Source organism: Pongo abelii, chromosome 23, assembly GCF_028885655.2.
Source record: "Pongo abelii isolate AG06213 chromosome 23, NHGRI_mPonAbe1-v2.0_pri, whole genome shotgun sequence".
NCBI classification, from domain to species: domain Eukaryota; kingdom Metazoa; phylum Chordata; class Mammalia; order Primates; family Hominidae; genus Pongo; species Pongo abelii.
The window spans coordinates 31485090-31505903 of NC_085929.1; the positions used below are offsets into that span (position 1 = coordinate 31485090).

At 48.5% G+C, this 20814-nt stretch overlaps 1 protein-coding gene across 4 annotated transcripts in view; it reads left to right on the forward strand.

The window, feature by feature from the left end:
* Positions 1 to 20814, forward strand: part of KIAA1671 (KIAA1671 ortholog) — a 241817-nt gene that overhangs the window by 78149 nt on the left and 142854 nt on the right. For all 4 annotated transcript variants that reach the window (XM_024240030.3, XM_054543230.2, XM_024240031.3 and 1 more), the window contains 3 exons: positions 501 to 588; positions 6628 to 9393; positions 17708 to 17842. In XM_024240030.3, the coding sequence (XP_024095798.3) occupies positions 501 to 588; positions 6628 to 9393; positions 17708 to 17842 (2989 nt within the window). The remainder of the gene's footprint in view (positions 1 to 500; positions 589 to 6627; positions 9394 to 17707; positions 17843 to 20814) is intronic.

Here is a 20814-nt window from a genome sequence, read left to right on the forward strand (position 1 = left end):
CCTTGACAGCCCACTACCCTTCAGTCTGGGGGCTGCTCTGAGGTGGGGCTGCTGTTTTACCTGGCATCACTAACAACAGCCATTCATTATCCCTCCTGGGGCATCTTCACTCTTCCCTAAACGCCCTCACGTAGCTATTAGGGCCTTGAGTAGCCTCTTATCTGCCCCATAAAAGGAATGGGGAGGTGTTAATTATCCCCGTTTTATAGTTGAAGAAACAGAGGCTCAGGTGAGGTCACAAGCCTAAACCAAGCTCCCCCAGTGAAGAGGCAGTAGAGCTGGGACTAGCACCTGGGTGTCTTCCCCCAGCCTGGGGCTCCTTCCACCCCAGTAATGCTGTGTTTGAGGTAGGCTCTCCCCACTGGGCAGTTCTCCATTTGGTAAGTGGAAAGGAAATGTCCTTTCTGAAGGTTACTTGGCCTGGCCTTCTGAGCTGGTGTGTGGGCTGGGGGGAATAACAGCTTCCAGCTCCATAAAGGTAACTCAGATCTCTGTACCAGGTTTTCAAGTTCAGCTTCCAGCAACGAAGTCAAATATGAGAAGAGTGCTGAGCTGAGCGGCGAGTTTCCTAAGGAACCGAGAGAAAAGGTAAGGAGTGGCTATGTAGCACGTCTCTCATTAACCAGTGGGCAGTTATGATTGCTGGAGAAAGAGCCTCCATGATCTTCTAGGCCCCAGGAAGACTCAGAAACGTGTCATACACACGATAAAACATTTTTTCTTCTAATGTTGGGACTTTGAAGTCCCTTTTGGCATGAAGAGTTGTGATTCCCTACTCCCAGGTGTTAAATGCTGTTTACAAATGTTATCAGGCATTTTTTTCTTCGCAAAGAGGCAGAGGGGCATGGCTTTCTTATATAGGAGTGCCTGCTTTGTTAAAATACTAAAATTTAGGTTTAAGATGTTAATAGAAACTCCTTCAAGGTCCTTCATAATGGTTCTTAGTGCCTTCCCCCTACTTACCACCTAGTCATAGAAGGAAGAAGTAGGTGGCTGGGCACAGTGGCTCACATTTGTAATCCCAGCACTTTGGGAGGCTGAGGTGGAGGGAGGATTACTTGAGCCCATGAGTTTGAGACCAGCCTGGGCAACATAGTGAGACTCTATCTCTAAAAGAAAAAAAATTTTTTTTTAATTAGCCAGATGTGGTTGTGCATGCCTATAGTTCTAGTTAAGGCTGAGGCAGGAGGATTGCTTGAGCTCAGGACTTTGAGGCTGCAGTGAGCCATGATCATGCCACTGCACTCTAGCCTGGGTGACAGAGTGAGACTTGTCTCTAAAAGAATAAAAATATAAATTAAAACAAAAAGAAGTAGCTTACCAGCAATTAAATTGCTTGAAAAGTATTTTTATTTCATCTTTTTAATAAAAGAAAACTCATAAAATTGTCTCCTAGCTAAAACCGGTTTGTGGTTGATGCTTTCTGCAGAGTCTTAGTTGTTATTTATTTATTTATTTTTTTTTTGACGGAGTCTCCCTCTGTCGCTCAGGCTGGAGTGCAGTGATGTGATCTCGGCTCGTTGCAAGCTCCGCCTCCCGGGTTCACGCCATTCTCCTGCCTCAGCCTCCCGAGTAGCTGGGACTACAGGCACCCACCACCATGCCCGGCTAATTTCTTTTGTATTTTTAGTAGAGTTGGGGTTTCACCGTGTTAGCCAGGATGGTCTCGATCTACTGACCTCGTGATCTGCCAGCTTCGGCCTCCCAAAGTGCTGGGATTACAGGTGTGAGCCACCGCGCCCGGCCCAGTTTTTTTAAAAACAGCTTTAATTGAGATACAATTGACATACAGAAAAGAGCACAGATTTAACACATTCAACTTGGTGAGTTGCCTATGTGTGTACACCTGTGAAACCACCATCACAGTCAGAATAGCGGACATCTCCATCACATGCAAAAGGTTCCTCATGCCACTTTGTTGTTTCTTTTTTTGGAAACGGAGTTTAGCTTGTCACCTAGGCTAGAGTGCAGTGGTGCGATCTTGGCTCACAGCAACATCCGCCTCCCAGGTTCAAGTGATTCTCCTGCCTCAGCCTCCCGAGTAGCTGGGATTACAGGTACCCACTACCACGCCTGGCTAATTTTTGCATTTTTAGTAGAGATGGGGTTTTGCTATGTTGGCCAGGCTGGTCTTGAACTCCTGACCTCAAGTGATCCACCCACCTCGGCCTCCCAAAGTGCTGGGATTACAAGTGTGAGCCACCACACCCGGCCGCCACGTTGTAGTCTCTCTCTTCCCCTGCTCTTCCCAGCCCATCACAGGTCTGCTTTCTGTCCGTGTAGATTAGTTTGCATTTTCTAGACTTTAATATAAATGGAATCAGTCCTCTTTTTTTTTTTGCCCTTGCTTCTTCACTCAGAGTAATTATGTTGAGATCATTCATGGTGTAACATGTATCAGTAGTTCATTCCTTTCTGTTGCCGATTAGTATTCTGTTTGTGTGAGTAGACCACAATTTGTTTATCCATTCACATTTTGATGGACAATTGGGTTGTTACCAGTTTGGGGCAATTACCAGTGAAGCTGCTGTGAACATTTGTGGACAAGGCTTTGTAAGAGCTTCTATTTCTTTTCTTTTCTTTTTATTTCTTAATTTTTTAATTTATTATTATTTTTTATTATTTTTTATTTTTGAGATGGAGTCTCGCTCTGTTGCCCAGGCTGGAGTGCACTGGTGCGATCTTGGCTCACTGCAAGCTCCGCCTCCTGGGTTCACGCCATTCTCCTGCCTCAGCCTCCTGAGTAGCTGGGACTACAGAGGCCTGCCACCATGCCCGGCTAATTTTTTGTATTTTTAGTAGAGATGGGGTTTCACCATGTTAGCCAGGATGGTCTCCATCTCCTGACCTCGTGAGCCACCTGCCTCGGCCTCCCAAAGTGTTGGGATTACAGGCATAAGCCACTGTGCCTGGCCTTTTTTTTTTTTTTTTTTTTTAATTTTTGAGACAGAGTCTCACTCTGTTGCCTGGGATAGTACAGTCACGTGATCTCAGCCCACTGCAACCTCTGCCTCCTGGGTTCAAGTAATTCTCCTGCCTCAGCCTCCCGAGTAGCTGGGGACTACAGGCACGTGCCTCTATGCCCACTTAATTTTTTGTATTTTTAGTAGAGATGGGGTTTCACCATGTTGGCCAGGCCAGTCTTGAACTCCTGACCTCAGGTGATCTGCCTGCCTTGGCCTCCCAAAATGCTGAGATTATAGGTGTGAGCCACTGCGTCCGGCCAGGACTTCTATTTTCTTTTCTCTTGGGTAAACATCTAGGAGTAGAATGGCTGGATCATATGGTAGATGCATGTTTTATGTTTTAAGAAACTTCCGTGGAGTTTTAAAAATAACACCAGTGCTTGGTTTCAAGCTTGTACCCATCTCAGTAAATCACCAACAAAAGTGGGCTGGCTTTGAATGGCAATACCCACCACCACTCTTGGAGGCGGCGGTTTGCCCTGCAAGTTTTATTGTTGCATTTTCTGAATAATTTCTTTGAAAATGGTTAGGAGTGATATAAGTAATTAAAGCTCCTTATATTTGTATTAAAATGCTGTAGTGACAGCAGCAGCAAGGGCAAAAAGGCTGTGTGTGGCGAGAGTGGCAAAATGTTGATTGTCATTAAATTGGGGGGATGGGTTGGGCAAGTTCATTATTTTCTCTGTAATTTTGTGTATGTTTAAAACTTTAAAGAAAGGAATAGTTAAGTAAACCCTTGCTTTACATGTGATGAGATTTTATCTCTATAAGTAGACTTTATGTGTGTGTGTATGTGGGTGTGTTTATTGTAGTAAAATACACATAACAGGCTGGACGTTGTGGCTCATGCCTATAATCCCAGAACTTTAGGAGGCCAAGGTGGGAAGATTGCTTGAGACCAGGAGTTTGAGGCTGCAGTGAGCTCTGATTACACCACTGCACTCCAACCTGGGCAACAGAGCGAGATACTGTCTTTATTTTATTTATTTATTTATTTATTTATTTATTTATTTATTTAGAGATGGAGTTTCGCTCTTGTGGCCCAGGCTGGAGTGCAATGGCACGATCTCGGCTCACTGCAACCTCTGCCTCCTGGGTTCAAGTGATTCTCCTGCCTCAGCCTCCTGAGTAGCTGGGATTACAGGCATGCGCCACCATGCCCGGCTAATTTTGTATTTTTAGTAGACAGGGTTTCTCCATGTTGGTCAGGCTGGTCTCGAACTCCTGACCTCAGGTGATCCCCCCGCCTCGGCCTCCCAAAGTGCTGGGATTACAGGCATGAGCCACCGTGCCTGGCTGAAATCCTGCCTTTAAAAAGAAAAAAAGTACACATAACATAAAATATACCATTTTAAATATTTTTAAAGAAAAATAATGAATTTGTGAAATTTACAAAATTTACAAAGTTTCAAAAATTCACAGTCTTTCTAATATATATATAAATAATACAAAGAGAGTTCTGAAAGGCTCTTCAAGGATCATAACCCATTGGTAATAGCTGTTATCCAAGAAAGGGGACTGGTATTTGAACAAGGGAACAAAAATGATTTGAACTTTGGCCGGGCGTGGCGGCTCACACCTGTAATCCCAGCACTTTGGGAGGCCAAGGTGGATGGTTCACCTGAGGTCGGGAGTTCAACACCAGCCTGACCAACATGGAGAAACCCCGTCTGTACTAAAAATACAAAAAAAGTTAGCCAGGCCTGGTGGCGCATGCCTGTAATCCCAGCTACTCGGGAGGCTGAGGCAGGAGAATCACTTGAATCTGGGAGGCAGAGATTGCGGTGAGCAGAGGTCACGCCATTGCACTCCAGCCTGGGTGACAAGAGCGAAACTCCACCTCAAAAAAAAAAAAAAAATAGCTTTGAACTTTGTATTGTTTGGATTCCTTTACAATCAGAATGGATTCATATATTGTTTATGTAAAATTTACATATTAAAATATAAACAGCCCAGGTGCAGTGGCTTGTGTTTGTAATCCCAACACTTTGGGAGGCTGAGGCAGGTGGATCACTTGAAGTCAGCAGTTCAAGACCAGCCTGGCCAACATGGTGAAACGCCGTCACTACTAAAAACACAAAAATTCTCTGGGTGTGGTGGCGCATGCCTGCACTCTCAGCTACTCGGGAGGCTGAGGCAGAAAAATCGCTTGAATCCGGAAGGCAGAGGTTGCAGTGAGCCGAGATCGGGCCATTGCACTCCAGCCTGGGCAAAAGAGCGAGACTCCATCACAAAAATATATATATATGTGTATATCGCAAAAATATATATATGTGTATATATGTGTATATGTATATATGTATATATATGTGTGTATATATGTGTGTGTGTATATGTATTTAAACAAAGGTTTACAGTCAGTGTTTTTAGAGCACTTCAATGGCATTCCATCATATACAGTAGGGGTTAGCAAACTGTGCCCCTGCCCTTATTGTAACCATTTTAAAGTGCACAACTGGGTGGCATTAAGGACGTTTTCAGTATTATGCAAGTATCACCACTATCTAGTTCCAGAATCTTCTATCATCTCAAATGGAAACCTTGTGTCCTCATCTTCCATTCCCAGGCATCCACTAATCCACTTTCTGTCTCTATGGATTTCCCTATGATGTGTATATATATTTATATTTATATTTATATTTATATATATGCTGTATATAAATGGAGTCTTACATAGCTTTTTGACTGGCTTCTTTCGCTTAGCATAGTATTTTCAAAATTCATCCACGATGTAGCATGAATCAGTATTTAATTCCTTTTATTTATTTTTTTAGACAGAGACTCGTTCTGTCGCCCAGGCTGGAGTGCAGTGGCACGACCTCGGCTCACTGCGATCTCCGCCCTCCAGGTTCAAGCAATTCTCTTGCCTCAGCCTCCTGAGTAGCTGGGATTACAGCCGTGTGCCACCACACCCAGCTAGTATTTTTAGTAGAGACGGGGTTTCACCATGTTGACCAGGCTGGTCTTGAATTCCTGAGCTCAGGTGATCCGCCTGCTTTGGCCTCCCAAAGTGCTAGGATTACAGGTTTGAGCCACCGCACCTGGCCTTTAATTCCTTTTAAAAGATTTTTTTTTTTTTTTTTTGCATAGATGAGGTCTCACTATTTTGCCCAGGCTGGTCTCGGACTCTCGGACTTAAGCGATCCTCCCATCTCAGCCTCCCAAAGTGCTGAGATTACAGGCGTGAGCCACTGCGCCTGGCTGGATCTGCCTCTTTCTATGGTAACAAATGCCTGTGCAGTAGTCCATCGTTTGGAGATAATCGAAATTTAGCCAATGCCTTTCCAGTGAGCATTCAGGTTGTTTCTGTGTTCTTTTGCTTGCACCAACGGTGCTGTCTCAACTTTCTTGTTTGTGTAGACTTGTGCATGTGGACAAAGTCCTGGGAGGAGCTTGGCCGGATAAAAGGAAATGAGTATTTTAACATCAGGATAGATACATTGCTTTGCCCAAAGTCGGGTTCATTTATGTTCTCTCCAACAGTATCTGAGTGTCCATTTCCCCACATCCTCACCCACATTGGGTGTGTTCATTCTTTTCAATTTTATGGTATTTCATTGTTTTAATTATACAAGCGGCCGTTTCAATTACTCCACTTTTTCCTTTCCATCTCAAATCCTTAAACACTGAGGTGTTTCTTTCTCTTTTTGTTTCTTTCCAGCAAAAGGAGGGGCACGGTTTGGATGGAGCATGCATCCTGAGAAGCCCCTGGAAGCCTGGGACACTCCGGGAGAAGTCCAGGCAGATGGAGCAGAAGGATAGCTCTAACCAAGACTCCGACAGCTGTCACGGTGGAAGCTCAGTGGAGGCCCCGTGCCCTTCTGATGTCAGTCCAGAGGATGACCGGAGCTTCCAGACTGTGTGGGCCACAGTGTTTGAACACCACGTGGAGAGACACACAGTGGCTGACCAGTCAGGACGTTGTCTCTCCACCACACCGCCTGGTGACACGGCCGATGCCCGTGTCTCAGAACCCAGGCCGAGGCCTGAGATGGGCTCTTGGCTGGGCAGGGACCCACCAGACATGACAAAACTGAAGAAAGAGAACTCCAGAGGGTTTGACAATCCCGAGACGGAGAAATTGGGACCAACCACCCTTTTGAACGGTGAACTGAGACCGTATCACATGCCTCTCCGGGACAAATACCCTTTGGCTGAAAACCGCAATAATAACACCTTCCTCAAACACTTGGAAAATCCTCCCACATCGCAGAGAATTGAGCCCAGATATGACATTGTGCATGCAGTGGGAGAGCGTGTGCACAGCGAGGCCATCTCACCGGCACCGGAGAAGAAAGCGGTCACGCTCCACAGCCGCAGATCTTGGCTCTCACTGAAGGACAGGCAGCTGTCCCAGGAGGTCACCCCTGCTGACCTGGAGTGTGGTTTGGAAGGTCAGGCGGGGTCTGTCCAAAGGGCCAGTTTGATTTGGGAAGCTCGAGGCATGCCTGAGCCTAGTGGGTCGAAGTTTGGGGGCAATTGCCCGTCGCCCAAATGGACAGGCGGGGCAGTGGTGAGCTCCCACAAAGCCACCGTGGCGGTCAGCGAAGAGCACTGTGCTCCCGGGGCCACCTCCGTCAGGGCTTTCAAGGCTGCCGTCTGGGAAAGCCAGCATGAGGGGCCAGAGGGGGCCAGAAACAAGCCAGGAGTGGGAGCAAGGGGCCCACCCCGGGGATGCCCCCTCGATCCTCCTTCCAGGGCTACAAATGGGCCTTCTGACTCCCAAGCACGAACACATCCAGATGCATTTGCTGTGCAGAAAGGGCCCTTCATTGTAGCCGCCAGGGAGGGTGATCCAGGGCCGGCCCAGGTGCCACAGCCTGCAGTCAGAATGCGGAAAGCCAGCCCCACGGACCAGAGAATGGACAGATGGCGGCGGCGGACTTTACCCCCCAATGTGAAATTTGATACATTCAGTTCTCTTGTCCCAGAGGACTCTCCACATGTGGGGCACAGACGAACAGATTATGTGAGCCCCACAGCCAGTGCCTTAAGAAAACCTCAACTATCCCACTACAGGGTGGAGACCCAGGAGGTGAACCCAGGCGCTTCATGGGACCAGACCTCCCCAGCAGTGAAGCAAGGGTCACCTGTGGAACCCAAGGCGACATTTTTTGCAGTCACCTATCAGATTCCCAATACTCAAAAGGCAAAGGGTGTGGTTCTGTCAGGAGCTGAAAGCTTCCTGCAACATTCTAGAAAAATCACTCCACCCTCATCTCCTCATTCTTTAACATCCACTTTAGTTTCTCTTGGTCACGAAGAGGCATTGGAGATGGCAGGCAGTAAAAACTGGACGAAGGGACAAGAGCATGAAAATGCAAGCATTTTAAAAACTCTGAAGCCAACAGACCATCCATCATCTCTTGGGGCCAGGAGTCTGGAACCTTTCAATGGAAGAATCATTGATGTGGATGCCTTATGGAGTCATCGGGGATCAGAAGATGGCCCTCATCCTCAAAACGATTGGAAGGAAAGTGCAAACAAGATGTCCCCCAGCGGTGGAGCTCCCCAAACCACCCCTACTCTGAGGAGTCGTCCAAAAGATCTTCCTGTGAGAAGGAAGACTGATGTGATCAGTGACACGTTCCCAGGTAAAATCAGAGATGGCTACAGATCCAGCGTTCTTGACATTGACGCCCTGATGGCTGAGTACCAGGAGCTGTCGCTGAAAGTCCCTGGGGAGGCTCAGGAGAGGAGGAGTCCCACCGCGGAGCCCAGTACGTTGCCTCGGGAGAGGCCTGTTCAGCCGGGCGGGGTGGAGCAGAGAAGGAGGAGCCTGAAGGAGATGCCTGATACCGGGGGTCTCTGGAAACCGGCCAGCTCTGCCGAAATAAACCACAGTTTCACTCCTGGCTTAGGCAAGCGGCTGGCAGAGACCTCGGAGACAGCCATGGGCACCAAATCTAGCCCTCCCTTCTGGGCTCTGCCACCCTCGGTTCCTTCTGAAAAGTATCCAGGGGGCTCTCCTATACCTGCGGATCCCAGGAAAAAAACGGGGTTCGCTGAGGATGACAGAAAGGCCTTTGCCAGTAAACATTACATTGCAAAGTGTCAGAATTACCTGGCTGAGTCAAAGCCCTCTGGTTGGGAGGATCCAGGCAGTGGGGTCAGAATGTCACACAAATCGCCCCCCACTGACCAGAAGAAAGGGACCCTGAGGAAATCCACCGGGCGAGGAGAGGAGGGCAGTGTGGGCCAGTGGGGTGACCATCCACGTGACTGTGGACGGGTGCCGCTGAATATCAAGAGGGCCTACTCAGAGAAGGGGCCCCCTGCCAACATCCGAGAGGGCCTGTCCATCATGCATGAAGCCAGAGAAAGGAGGCGCGAGCAGCCCAAAGGGAGGCCCAGCCTTACTGGAGAGAATTTAGAGGCCAAAATGGGACCCTGTTGGTGGGAGTCAGGGACTGGAGACAGTCACAAGGTAAGTACCAAGACTCTTTTTAATTTTGTCAAACATGGTTTAAACATCTAGCCTAGGGGGCCGAAATTCAGATTTTGTGTGGCCCACATGGGCACATAAATGAGTGGAGTCAGGCTAGGTATGAGGCTCCAGGGTGGGGTGTGGATTGCGGCAAATGGAGAGCTCATGCCCTATCTGAACTGGACAACTGCTGCTTGGTCCCACCTGGTTCTTTTGTTTGTTTGTTTGTTTGTTTGAAACAAAGAGTCTTGCTTAGTTGCCCAGGCTGGAGTGCAGTGGCACGATCATGGCTCACTGTAGCTGTAATCTCCTGGGCTCAAGCCATCCTCCTGCCTCAGCCTCCCAAATAGCTGGGATGACAGGCATGTGCCACCATGCTTGGCTAATTTTTTTTTTTTTGTAGAGACAGGGTTTTGCCATGTTGCCCAGGCTGGTCTCAAACTCCTGGGCTCAAGTGATCCTCCCGCCTCCGCCTCCCAAAGTGCTGGGATGACAGGCGTGTGCCACCACGCCTGGCCCAACTGGTTCTTCACAGGCAGGAATGCTGGCCTTGAGATGGCAAACCTCATTTATCAGGAAAATCTGAAAATCTAGATTTTTATGTGTAATCCTCCCATTAGGAAATGAGGAGGACTTATTTTTAAAAATGCTGTTCAGCCCAAACAAGACTTGTCTGCTAGCCCCATGCAGCGCGCGGGCCACCTGTTTTACACTTCTGTCCTACAATGACGATAATGATAGGTATCAATGGTAGCTTTATTGTGCTCCTGCTGTATAATAGCCTGTTGTATCCTGTTCATTATCATGTCCCTAGAATCCAGCATCATGCTGGACATACTGTGAATGTTCAAGAAATATTTGTTGAATGAGTGAACAAGTGATGTTACGTGAGCCTCAAAAGAGGGATCATCATGGTTTTGGGTTCCAGCAGACCCTTGTTTTTTTTTTTTGAGACGGAACCTCACACTGTCACCTGGGCTGGAATACAATGGTGCGATCTTGGCTCACTGCAACCTTCGCCTCCTGGGTTTAAGCGATTCTCCTGCCTCAGCCTCCCAAGTAGCTGGGATTACAGGAGCCCACCACCATACCCGGCTAATTTTTTGTATTTTCTTTTTGGTAGAGACGGGGTTTCACTATTTTGGCCAGGCTGGTCTTGAACTCCTGACCTCGTGATCCGCCCGCCTTGACCTCCCAAAGTGCTGGGATTACAGGTGTGAGCCACCGCGCCCGGCCTGTAAGCGCTTTTTAAGGGGGTGATCCCAGGAAGAACCAGTAGGGGATAGAAGTGAGGCAGGTGCTACAGGGGCCGTGGTGGGCCACTGAGGCGCATCTCACTAGGGACCCCTGGGAGGCAGCATGGAACACCTCTGAAGTTGTCATGTCCAGGGGTCAAGGGACCTGGAGTATGTATTTTTCAATCCATCTGTCCTTGCCTGAGGCTGTTTGTGGGGTCATGAACATTCACTTTTTCATCCTGGCTGGCACCGTGCTCAGCAGAAGAAAGAAAATCTGGCTTCCTTTGTTCAGTGAAGAACAGAGAGAAAGAGAAGAACGGATGGCAGGGTGGGGGGTGGGGAGGAAAGGAGGAAGGGATCACTTTAATTACAAGCACACCCTTTTGGGGGTACATAAGCAGAACAGCTGTGAAGAAACCCTCACCCAAATAAGCCACTTTGTTTCTAACACACACACAACAAATTCAAATCTACCCAAATATCTATCAGTGAGGCTCTAGGGTGTTGGCAGAGGGCCCCTTCTCTTGATCTTTGGCATATACTTGAGTGTTGGGTAGAATGCTGACACTACCTACTGCTGTGTGAGCATCTTCCTGTACAGATGGGGGGAAAAAAACAGAGGCTCAGAGAGGTGAAATAACTTGTCCCAGGTCACACAGCAGTAAGTGACAAAACTGGTATTTGAACCCAAATCTGGCCTATGACCCAAGTGGGCCGTATTCTAGGAGAGCATTCTGGTGAAGAACCATGAAGGTGGGGAAGAAGTCTGAGGCACAAGGACCACCCTTTGGAAGCTTCTGATCTCTGTGGGGAGATGGGCCATTGTAATCCAAGACTGGGGAGTGATGGGGTGCAGAGGGAGGCACTGGAGAGGCGGCCCAAGGTGTCCTGGAGGAGTTGGTGGTCTCAGCCCAAGCTTGAGGGATGGCCATGCTTTTGGGTGGGCTGATGAGAGGAGGTGAGGGCATTCTCAGCAGGGCACAGCATGGACAAAGGTTTGGAGGTGGGAAGAGCATAGGATGTTGTGGGGGACATGTGGAAATGGACTTAGCACCGCCCTGTGTGATGTGGCGTCAGCAAATCAGGCTGCAGATTCCTCCTTTGCCACTTGCAGCTGAGTGATGCAGGGCAAAACCTCTCACCTCCCTGCACCTGAGTTTTCTCGTCTGTAAAAGGGACTAGGTGGCCAGTCTGGAAGTGGATGCTGCAGAAAGGAAACACTAGGATACAGTCAGTAACGATCATGCGGTGAGGATTTGCCTCCAGTTAAGAGTGGGTAAGTGGTGGAGTCAGGCTTTGAACCCATGTCTGTTCCCAAGAGGCCAAGCTCTCCAACCACCATGTTCAAGATCACACAGACTTGGCATCTGAATCTCCACGCTGCTACTTGGCTGCTGTGTGTAAAGCAGCCTCTTGGCCTCTCCTGGCCTCGGTTGCCATGCCACAGTTAACAGGATTCCTGCCCCAAGCACTGTTATTAGACTGAATTGAAATAAAGCACCGAATTTGGGCCATCCCCGTGTGCTTCCTGAGAAGGGTTTCACCTGTCCCTACCCACAGGCTGATAGTGTGGTAACAGTGGAAGAAGGAAGAGGCCGAGGAAATGCGACACTTATCTGTTTGCCAGCACCTTGCTCAGGGCCCGCCGGTGGTGGGGGAGTCGGGATGTTGTGGAGGGGGGATCCTGGGCTCAGCTCTGTCCCGCAGCCCAGCCTTGGATGCCTGCCCGGAGCACGCAGGCCCCAGCAGTGCTGGTTGTCAGGGGATCTGTTTTCTCACCACGGGATTGGGAAGCCTTGGACCAGCTTCCCGTTTCTCTCTTGTCTCCTGCCAAAAGATCTTTGGTTCTTTGATCTTAAAAAAAAAAATAAAAACACACCAATACAGAAGGAAAAAATGTTGGTTGTTAAAATTTCAAACCTTACAGGGGTATAGAAAATAAAAGGTGAGTGTTCCCCCAGAGGCAGCCACCATTACAGTTGTTTATGTCCTTTCAGACTTTCCTATATTGACAGTCACTTATCATCATATATATATGCATAATTGTCATGCTTTTCATATTGCAATAGCAGTGAATGCTTACGTAAAATTTGAAATATTGGCTGGGTGCGGTGGCTCATGCCTGTAATCCCAGCACTTTGGGAGGCCGAGGCGGGTGGATCACGAGGTCAGGAGATCGAGACCATCCTGGCTAACACGGTGAAACCCCATCTCTACTAAAAATACAAAAAAATTAGCCGGGCGTGGTGGCGGGCACCTGTAGTCCCAGCTACTCGGGAGGCTGAGGCAGGAGAATGGTGTGAACCCGGGAGGCGGAGCTTTCAGTGAGCCAAGATCACGCCATTGCACTCCAGCCTGGGCGACAGACAGAGACTCCGTCTCAAAAAAAAAAAAAAAAATTGAAATACTACAGAAAAATGGTGTAGAGAGAAAATCTCCTTTAAATATTGAGTGTGGTGCATAAACTGGGGAACACCCCTCTAGGCCCATTAGTGGTTTTTAACTGTGGGCAATTTTGCCCCTGGGGCACATTTGGCAGTGTCTGGAGACATATTTTGTTGTTGTCACACCCTGGGAAGAGGTTGCTATTAGCGTCTCGTGGGTAGACGCCAAGCATGCTGCCCAACATCCTACAAGGCACAAGACAGCCCCCACTGCAAAGAATGCTCCAGCCCCGTGTTTGCAGTTTGTAGGTTGAGGAACCCTGGTCTAGACATAGACATAGATATAGGTAACTGCATAGACTTAGATATGGGTAAATACATAAGCTTTCTATGGAAAACTACAACAGTCTACAGAAAATCTTGTGGCTTACTTTTGTTTTTTGAGATGGAGTTTTGCTCTTGTGGCCCAGGCTGGAGTGCAGTGGCACGATCTTGGCTCACTGCAACCCCCGCCTCCCGGGTTCAAGTGATTCTCCTGCCTCAGCCTCCTGAGTAGCTAGGACTACAGGTGCGTACCACCATGCCTGGCTAATTTTTTGTATTTTTAGTAGAGATGGGGTTTCACGTGTTGACCAGGCTGGTTTTGAACTCCTGGCCTCAAGCAATCTACCCGTCTTGGCCTCCCAAACTGCTAGGATTATAGGTGTGAGCCACTGCACCCAGCCTCCCCTTCCTCTTTTTTTTTTTTTTTTTTTTTTAGTATTTATTCATCATTATTCTTGGGTGTTTCTCCGAGAGGGGGATGTGGCAGGGTCATAGGATAATAGTGGAGAGAAGGTCAGCAGATAAACACGTGAACAAAGGTCTCTGGTTTTCCTAGGCAGAGGTCCCCACGGCCTTCTGCAGTATTTGTGTCCCTGGGTACTTGGGATTAGGGAGTGGTGATGACTCTTAACGAGCATGCTGCCTTCAAGCATCTGTTTAACAAAGCACATCTTGCACCGCCCTTAATCCATTTAACCCTGAGTTGACACAGCACATGTTTCAGAGAGCACGGGGTTGGGGATAAGGTTATAGATTAACAGCATCCCAAGGCAGAAGAATTTTTCTTAGTACAGAACAAAATGGAGTCTCCTATGTCTACTTCTTTCTACACAGACACAGTTACAATCTGATCTCTCTTTCTTTTCCCCACATTTCCCCCTTTTCTTTTTGACAAAACCGCCATCGTCATCATGGCCCGTTCTCGATGGTCGCTGTCTCTTCGGAGCTGTTGGGTACACCTCCCAGACGGGTTGGCCGGGCAGAGGTGCTCCTCCCTTCCCAGACGGGGCGGCCGGGCAGAGGCGCTCCTCACTTCCCAGACGGGGCGGCTGGGCAGAGACGCTCCCCCTTCCTCTTTTTAATGGTTGCTAAGTATTGTATTATGTGACTGAGCCCAATCTGTTTTCACCTAGACCCTCATTGATGGGTATTTGGGTGGATTTGAATTTTTGTGTGTGTTAGAAACAGGGTTGCGCTGGGTGCAGTGGCTCACATCTGTAATCCCAACACTTTGGGAGGCGGAGGCTGGCAGATCACTGGAGGTCAGGAGTTCGAGACCAGCCTGGCCAACATGGTGAAACTCCATCTCTACTAAAAATATAAAAATTAGCTGGGCGTGGTGGCGGGCGCCTGTAGTCCCAGCTACTCAGGAGGCTGAGGCAGGAGAATTGCTTGAACCCAGGAAGTGGAGATTGTAGTGAGCCGAGATCATGCCACTGCACTCCAGCTTGGGCAACAGAGCGAGACTCTGTCTCAAGAAAAAAAAAAAAAAAAGAAGAAGAAAAAGAAACAAGGTTGCTTCCTTGGGTGAGGGTTTCTTGATTTACAGCCCAAAAGGGTGTGATCGTAATTAAAGTGATCCCTTCCTCTCTCCATCCCTTCCTCTCTTTTTCTCTGTTCTTCACTTAACAAACATTTATAGAAACTGTTTCCCAGACCCAACAGTATTTCATTTATTTAAATTATTTATTTTAGTTTTAAGAGAGAGATGATTTCACATGGCTCCACTCCAAAAATACTTAAAAAAAATTCCCCTGATACCTGCCATGCTTACATTTCTTCCACCTGGTAATCACTTTTATTCCTTCTTTTTCTTTTGAGCCTTCTTTATGAAAATACAAGCACACAGAAATACATATTTTTATTTTTGCTTCACTTTTCCATAATAAAGAGCATTTTCTCTAAGTGGTTGAAACTTTGGTTGCCTATGGGAGTAACACAGGGAATCCTAAAAGATATCAATGACTGGGCCTCTCTCCAGGCCAGTTAGGTCAGAATCTCTGGGGTAGGACCTGCCTTTGTTAGTTATGAAAGCTCCCCAGGGGAATGTTGGGTTGAGGATCTCTGCTGAACCCACAGATTTTCCACCTTGCTGTTTTTCGTATAATGTGTCTTGAGAGTTTTTTTTTTTTTTTTGAGCCAGGGTCTCACTCTGTCACCCAGGCTGGAGTGTAGTAGCGAGATCATGGCTCACTGCGACCTCAACCTCCTGGGCTCGAGCAGTCCTCCCACCTCAGCCTCCCAAGCAGCTGGGACTACAAGCACATGCCACCACACCTGGCTAATTTTTTTTCTTTTCTTTTCTTTTTCTTTTTTTTGAGACAGAGTCTCGCTCTGTCACCCAGGCTGGAGTGCAGTGGCATGATCTCGGCTCACTGCAACCTCCACCTCCTGGATTCAAGCAATTTGCCTGCCTCAGCCTCCTGAGTTGCAAGGATTACAGGCATGTGCCACCTTGCCCAGCTGATTTTTATATTTTTAGTAGAAATGGGGTTTCGCTGTGTTGCCCAGGCTGGTCTTGAACTCCTAACCTCAAGTAATCAACCTGCCTTGGCCTCCCAAAGTGCTAGGATTACAGGTGTGAGCCGCCACCACCACCATGCCCGGCCTCTTTTCCTTTTTTTTGAGATGGATGGAGTCTCACTCTATTGCCCAGGCTGGAGTGCAGTGGTGTCATCTCAGCTCACTGCTATCTCCACCTCCCGGGTTCAAGCAATTCTCCTGCCTCAGCCTTCCAAGTAGCTGGGATTACAGGCACCCGCCACCACGCCTGGCTAATTTTTGTATTTTTAGTAGAGACGGGGTTTCGCCATGTTGGCCAGGCTGGTCTCAAACTCCTGACCTCAGGTGATCCACCTGTGTCGGCCTCCCAAAGTGCTGGGATTACAGACGTGAGCTACTGCGCCTGGCCTTCCCTTTCTTAATGGTACCCTTTAAAGCACAAAAGTTTTTAATTTTGAAGAAGTCCATTTTATGTATTGTTCTTCTGTTGTTTATGCTTTTGGTATCATATTTAAGAAACCACTGCCTAAGCCTAGGTCTTGAAGATTTACACCTATATTTTCTTCTAAGAGTTTTCTAGCTTTAGCTCTTACATTTAGGTCTTTGATCTATTTCAAGTTGATTTTGGTATATAGGATGTCAGATTTGCAGCATGTTTTGCAGGTAGAGTCTCAGCTTTGCTGATGGGGTGGAGAAAAGTGGGAGAGAATGGGGAAGAGAATGGAGGGCAACCCGAGGGTCTTGGCCTCACTAGCTGGGGGATGGGTGGGCAAGGTGGGGGAGGAGCAACTATGGAGAGATGGAATCAAGAGGCATGTTTTGAGCACGTGGATCTGAGATGAGTGTGAGCTTCCAAGAGATGTTGAGTGAGCAGTGGGATCTCCGAGTTGGAGTTCCAACACTGAGAAACAGAATTGGCAGGCATCTGGGTGTAGATGGGATTTATTTAAAGCCATGGGGGGCGTGAAGAGAGATCCCAGAGGGAATGATGTAGCAAAAGGAGAAAAGGCTCTGCGGCTGGCCTGGGACATGTGGGGACACTGATCAAAAAGAGCCAGGGGTTAGGAGGAAAACCAGAGGGTCTCTGAAGGCATCCAGAAAAGAGGCTGTGAGGGAAGGGATTAGAAATCCAGTCTTCCTCTTCCTGGTGTTGTGTGTTCTTAAGCAGGTCCCTCCCATCTCTGGGCCTTTGTTTCCTTGTCCACGCAGGGAGAGTGTGAAGCGTATAAAATATGCATCCGGGAGTCCTGGCCTGTGAATGTTTCCCCTATATATAACTAAGTGGAAAAAAACAGCAGGATTCCAAGTAGATGTACTGGAGGTGCTGTGCTGTTCACGCACCGTTTCTCTGTGTCTGTGCATGTGTGTTTGGGTGCATAAAGAGATGATTAAAATAAGGTCACCAAGAATGACCACTGGCAGTAATGAGGCCAGCCAGCATTTATGGAGGGCTCCCCAGGTGCCAGGGATGGAGGAGGCTAGGGTAAGCCAAGCCAGGTGCCCAGGACTTGTGCACGTCTGCCCCCTGGTGGCTATACTGCATCATGTACATTCCATGTGCTGTTCCTTAGCCCCTTTCGAAGCTGGGTGCTGTTATCATGGGGTTCCTTTCCCAGATAGTTGAGGCTCAGAGAGGTTGAGGTACCCACCTGAGGTCACACAGTTATTAAATGGCTGAGGCTGGGCCACTTGAACCCAGAGCTACCGTCCTACATGTTACCTGTGATCATTAAGGTGGGGGATTTCTGGGGGTTTAATTTTCTTCTTTGCCCTTTTTGATACAGAATGGACTCTTGGCATAATATATTTTTTCCTGTAAATGAGAAGGCTCCCAGTAAAGTCCTTTTCTTGTGCTCTGCGTCTCAGGTGCTGCCACGGGACCTGGAGAAGGAGGATGCCCCCCAGGAGAAGGAGCGACCGCTCCAGCAGGTGTCCCCTGTGGCCTCGGTTCCCCGGAGAAGCCACAGCTTCTGCAAGGACAGGAGGAGTGGGCCCTTTGTGGTGAGTGATGCCACACGGCTGGAGAGGATTGTACAGGGGTGCTGGTTGCTGGACACTGCTGTGAATGTGGTTGTTGGAGCATCTGGACGGCCCAGGGCCCTGACGGGGTTGAGGGTAGCAGGCAACTGTCCAGGAATCTGGTGTCACCTGACTAGCTGTGTCGTGGTTCTTGATGTGGAGGGTGTTTGGTGGCTCTGCTGGGGAAACCTTCCTCTTGAGTTTCCAGCCCAGCACTACCTGGTGTGGAGTGGTTAAGGGAACATAGACTGGTGTTGGAAAGTCCTGGGTTCAAATCCCAGCACGGTCTCCTGTGAACCTCTTTGAGATTTTGAGCAATTTACTTAATTTCTCTGCACTTCAGTTTCTTTACCTGGAAAACAGGATCTTGATTCCTATTTCTCTAGCTGTGTTGCGAGGATGGAATAAAAGTGTGTGTGGGGCCCAGCACATCATAACACACTTAGGAACTGACAGTCATGGTGATAACAGGAGACAGCAGAAAGCTGGTTCCAGAGCCAGATTGCCTGGGTTCAAGTCCCAGATCTGCATACATTCACTTGTGACCTTGGGCTGGCCTCTGGCTTCAGTTTCCTCATCTGTAGAATGGGGATAATAATAGTATGTACTTTACAGGGCTGATGTGGGGCTCAGATGAGAGAATGCATGAAGTGCTTAGCATGCTTCTGGGTACACAGCAAACAATAAGCATCATGGTCACATAATTATTACTCTTGCTGTTACTGGTACGACTGTCCTTGTTTTCAAGTCTCCCTCTGGCTCTTGCTTATCTCTGTGTCCTTGTGCCCTCTTCCCCCTCATCCTGTTTCCTTACTTGTGAAAGGAGGTGAGTACACACTGAGCAGGCCCCAGGGGCAGCTGCCCCCTCCAGAGCCTCAGTGTGCCCACATGGGTTCCAGGGCTTTGCCACCTCCAATGAGTTTCTTTTCGGACTTTAGTTCCATACTGTTTGGAGTTTTGCACTTGCTCATGAAGCCCCTTTCTGGTCCAGGTCCTATACAGGGGCATCGAAGACAGGGCTCCTAAGGCAGCGACACTTCTGCCCACAAAGGCCTCTTTGGTTGCTCAGCTCCATAAGCTTCAGGGAGACCTGGGCCTGGTCTCACGTTTTGGAGACATGTGATTTTGCACTGAAGCTCCATTGAGAGTCCATCTCTTCCAGTTTTATGGCCACAGGCAAGAAACTTTGCTTTCCTGAGCCTCAGTTTCCATTTCTGTAAAATGGGGGTGAAGAAGATACCCTGACATGGTTCGTGCTAGGAGTGATGCAGAACAGCCACAACGTGAGCCCGACTGTGGGGCTGGGGGAGACGGGCCGGGGAGGAACTCAGATCCCAGCTAGGTGTTTACTGAGCGGCCCAGGAATTTTCCTCGAGGGTCCAGATCCCAGCCAAAGATTGACACACATTTGAAACCTGCCTGGATTTTTTGATAAACATTCCCTTCCATTGACTTCTTTCTCAGCCATTTCTCCAGTCCCTCTCAGATAGCTCTGACTTAGCTTATCTGATTGTACTTGAACTTTTGTGTGTGTGTGTGTGTGTGTATGTGTGTGTGTGAAGACAAAGGTGATGGGAAGAGAAGCATTTTAAACCTGTCTTTTTAGAGTCTCTGCTTGCTGGCATCCTCCTTGGCTGTCCGGCTCCTCCTCTTTCACTCTCTGTCATTGAAGAGCTTTTGTCCTTGGAGTCCTCGGGCAGCTTGCCTTGACTCTTTCCTTCTGGCCTCTGAGGCCCCTGCCCCACTCTTGCCTGCTTGATTTCCTCTCCTTCAGAGGTAGGTGGGTGGAGGGACTTAGCATGAACCAGAGAATGCTGGGGCCTCAGACCTCATTTCCCTGCTTTTGGGACTCATACCTGCAATTCTGGGGAGTGGCCACAAGGAGGAGGTGGTGTTCAGCTCCTATTCTGGTGCCTCCAACAGCCCATCCCAGAGGGACCTTTTAGTATTGGGCTCTGGAGGCTGAAAGAAGTGGCTTTAAGTTCCACCTCTGCCACTGTGTGACCTTGGGCAAGTGACTTCATGGACCTCACTAAATATCAGTTTTTTCTTCTGTAAGATAAGGATAGTTCTCTATGACCTCAAGAGTATTTTTGTGAGTAGTAAATGAGATCACCCAGCACATAGTAAATAATGTCTCAACTGCAGTGGCAGCTTTTCCTTCTTTCTCCCTCTTCCCTTCCTCCTTTCCTGATCCTTTCCATCTCTTCTACTTTCCCTTCCCTTTCTCCTCCTCCTCCTCCCCTTCCTCTCCTCTCCTTATTTTCTCACCTGTCCAATTCTCTTTTTATAAAAGGAGAAAGTGAAGCCAGGAGAGAGGACCTGACTTAACCAGGGTGACCCAGCAGAGGAGGGCTGGGGTCCTGAGCCCCTGGTGGCTGTCCCTGCTCCTCTGGAAATTGGTCATACATGCATTTTGTGTCTCATGAGGTGTTTGAAGGGATTCACTGTGTCTGCTATGATTCCCATCACTGCTTTGATGAATGACTTTGTGCTGTTATTCTCCCATTTAAGCTCATGTTCATCTTCATTTTTTGAGCCTCTCAGGCCTTGCCAATTCCTACTTCAGCCTCATATTAGAGACCATGAATCCTATTTTGCAGAGCAGGAAAGTGAGGCTCAGAGTGGTTCAGCCCCTTGCCCAAGGCCACACAGCAGCTTGGGGAGCTGGAATGGAAACGGGGCCTATCTCGCTCCAGCCTTGGCCCCAGGCCCTTCCCGCCATGGGCCTGTGCTTTTGGCCTATGGCGAACCCCTGCCAGCCCCTGTCAGCTCCTCTCTCCCCTGGGCCTGCAGCACTCCGTGCATTAGCTACATGAGGAAACGAGAGACCCTGAGCCCTGGGACTCCTCCTGGAGCTGAGAATGTGATATTTGCTCAGCCTGGGGTTGGCCATCAGCTGCTGTGTTGCTGCTGTCTTGCAGAGGGTGCCTGGGACCTGCCAGGCCAATGCC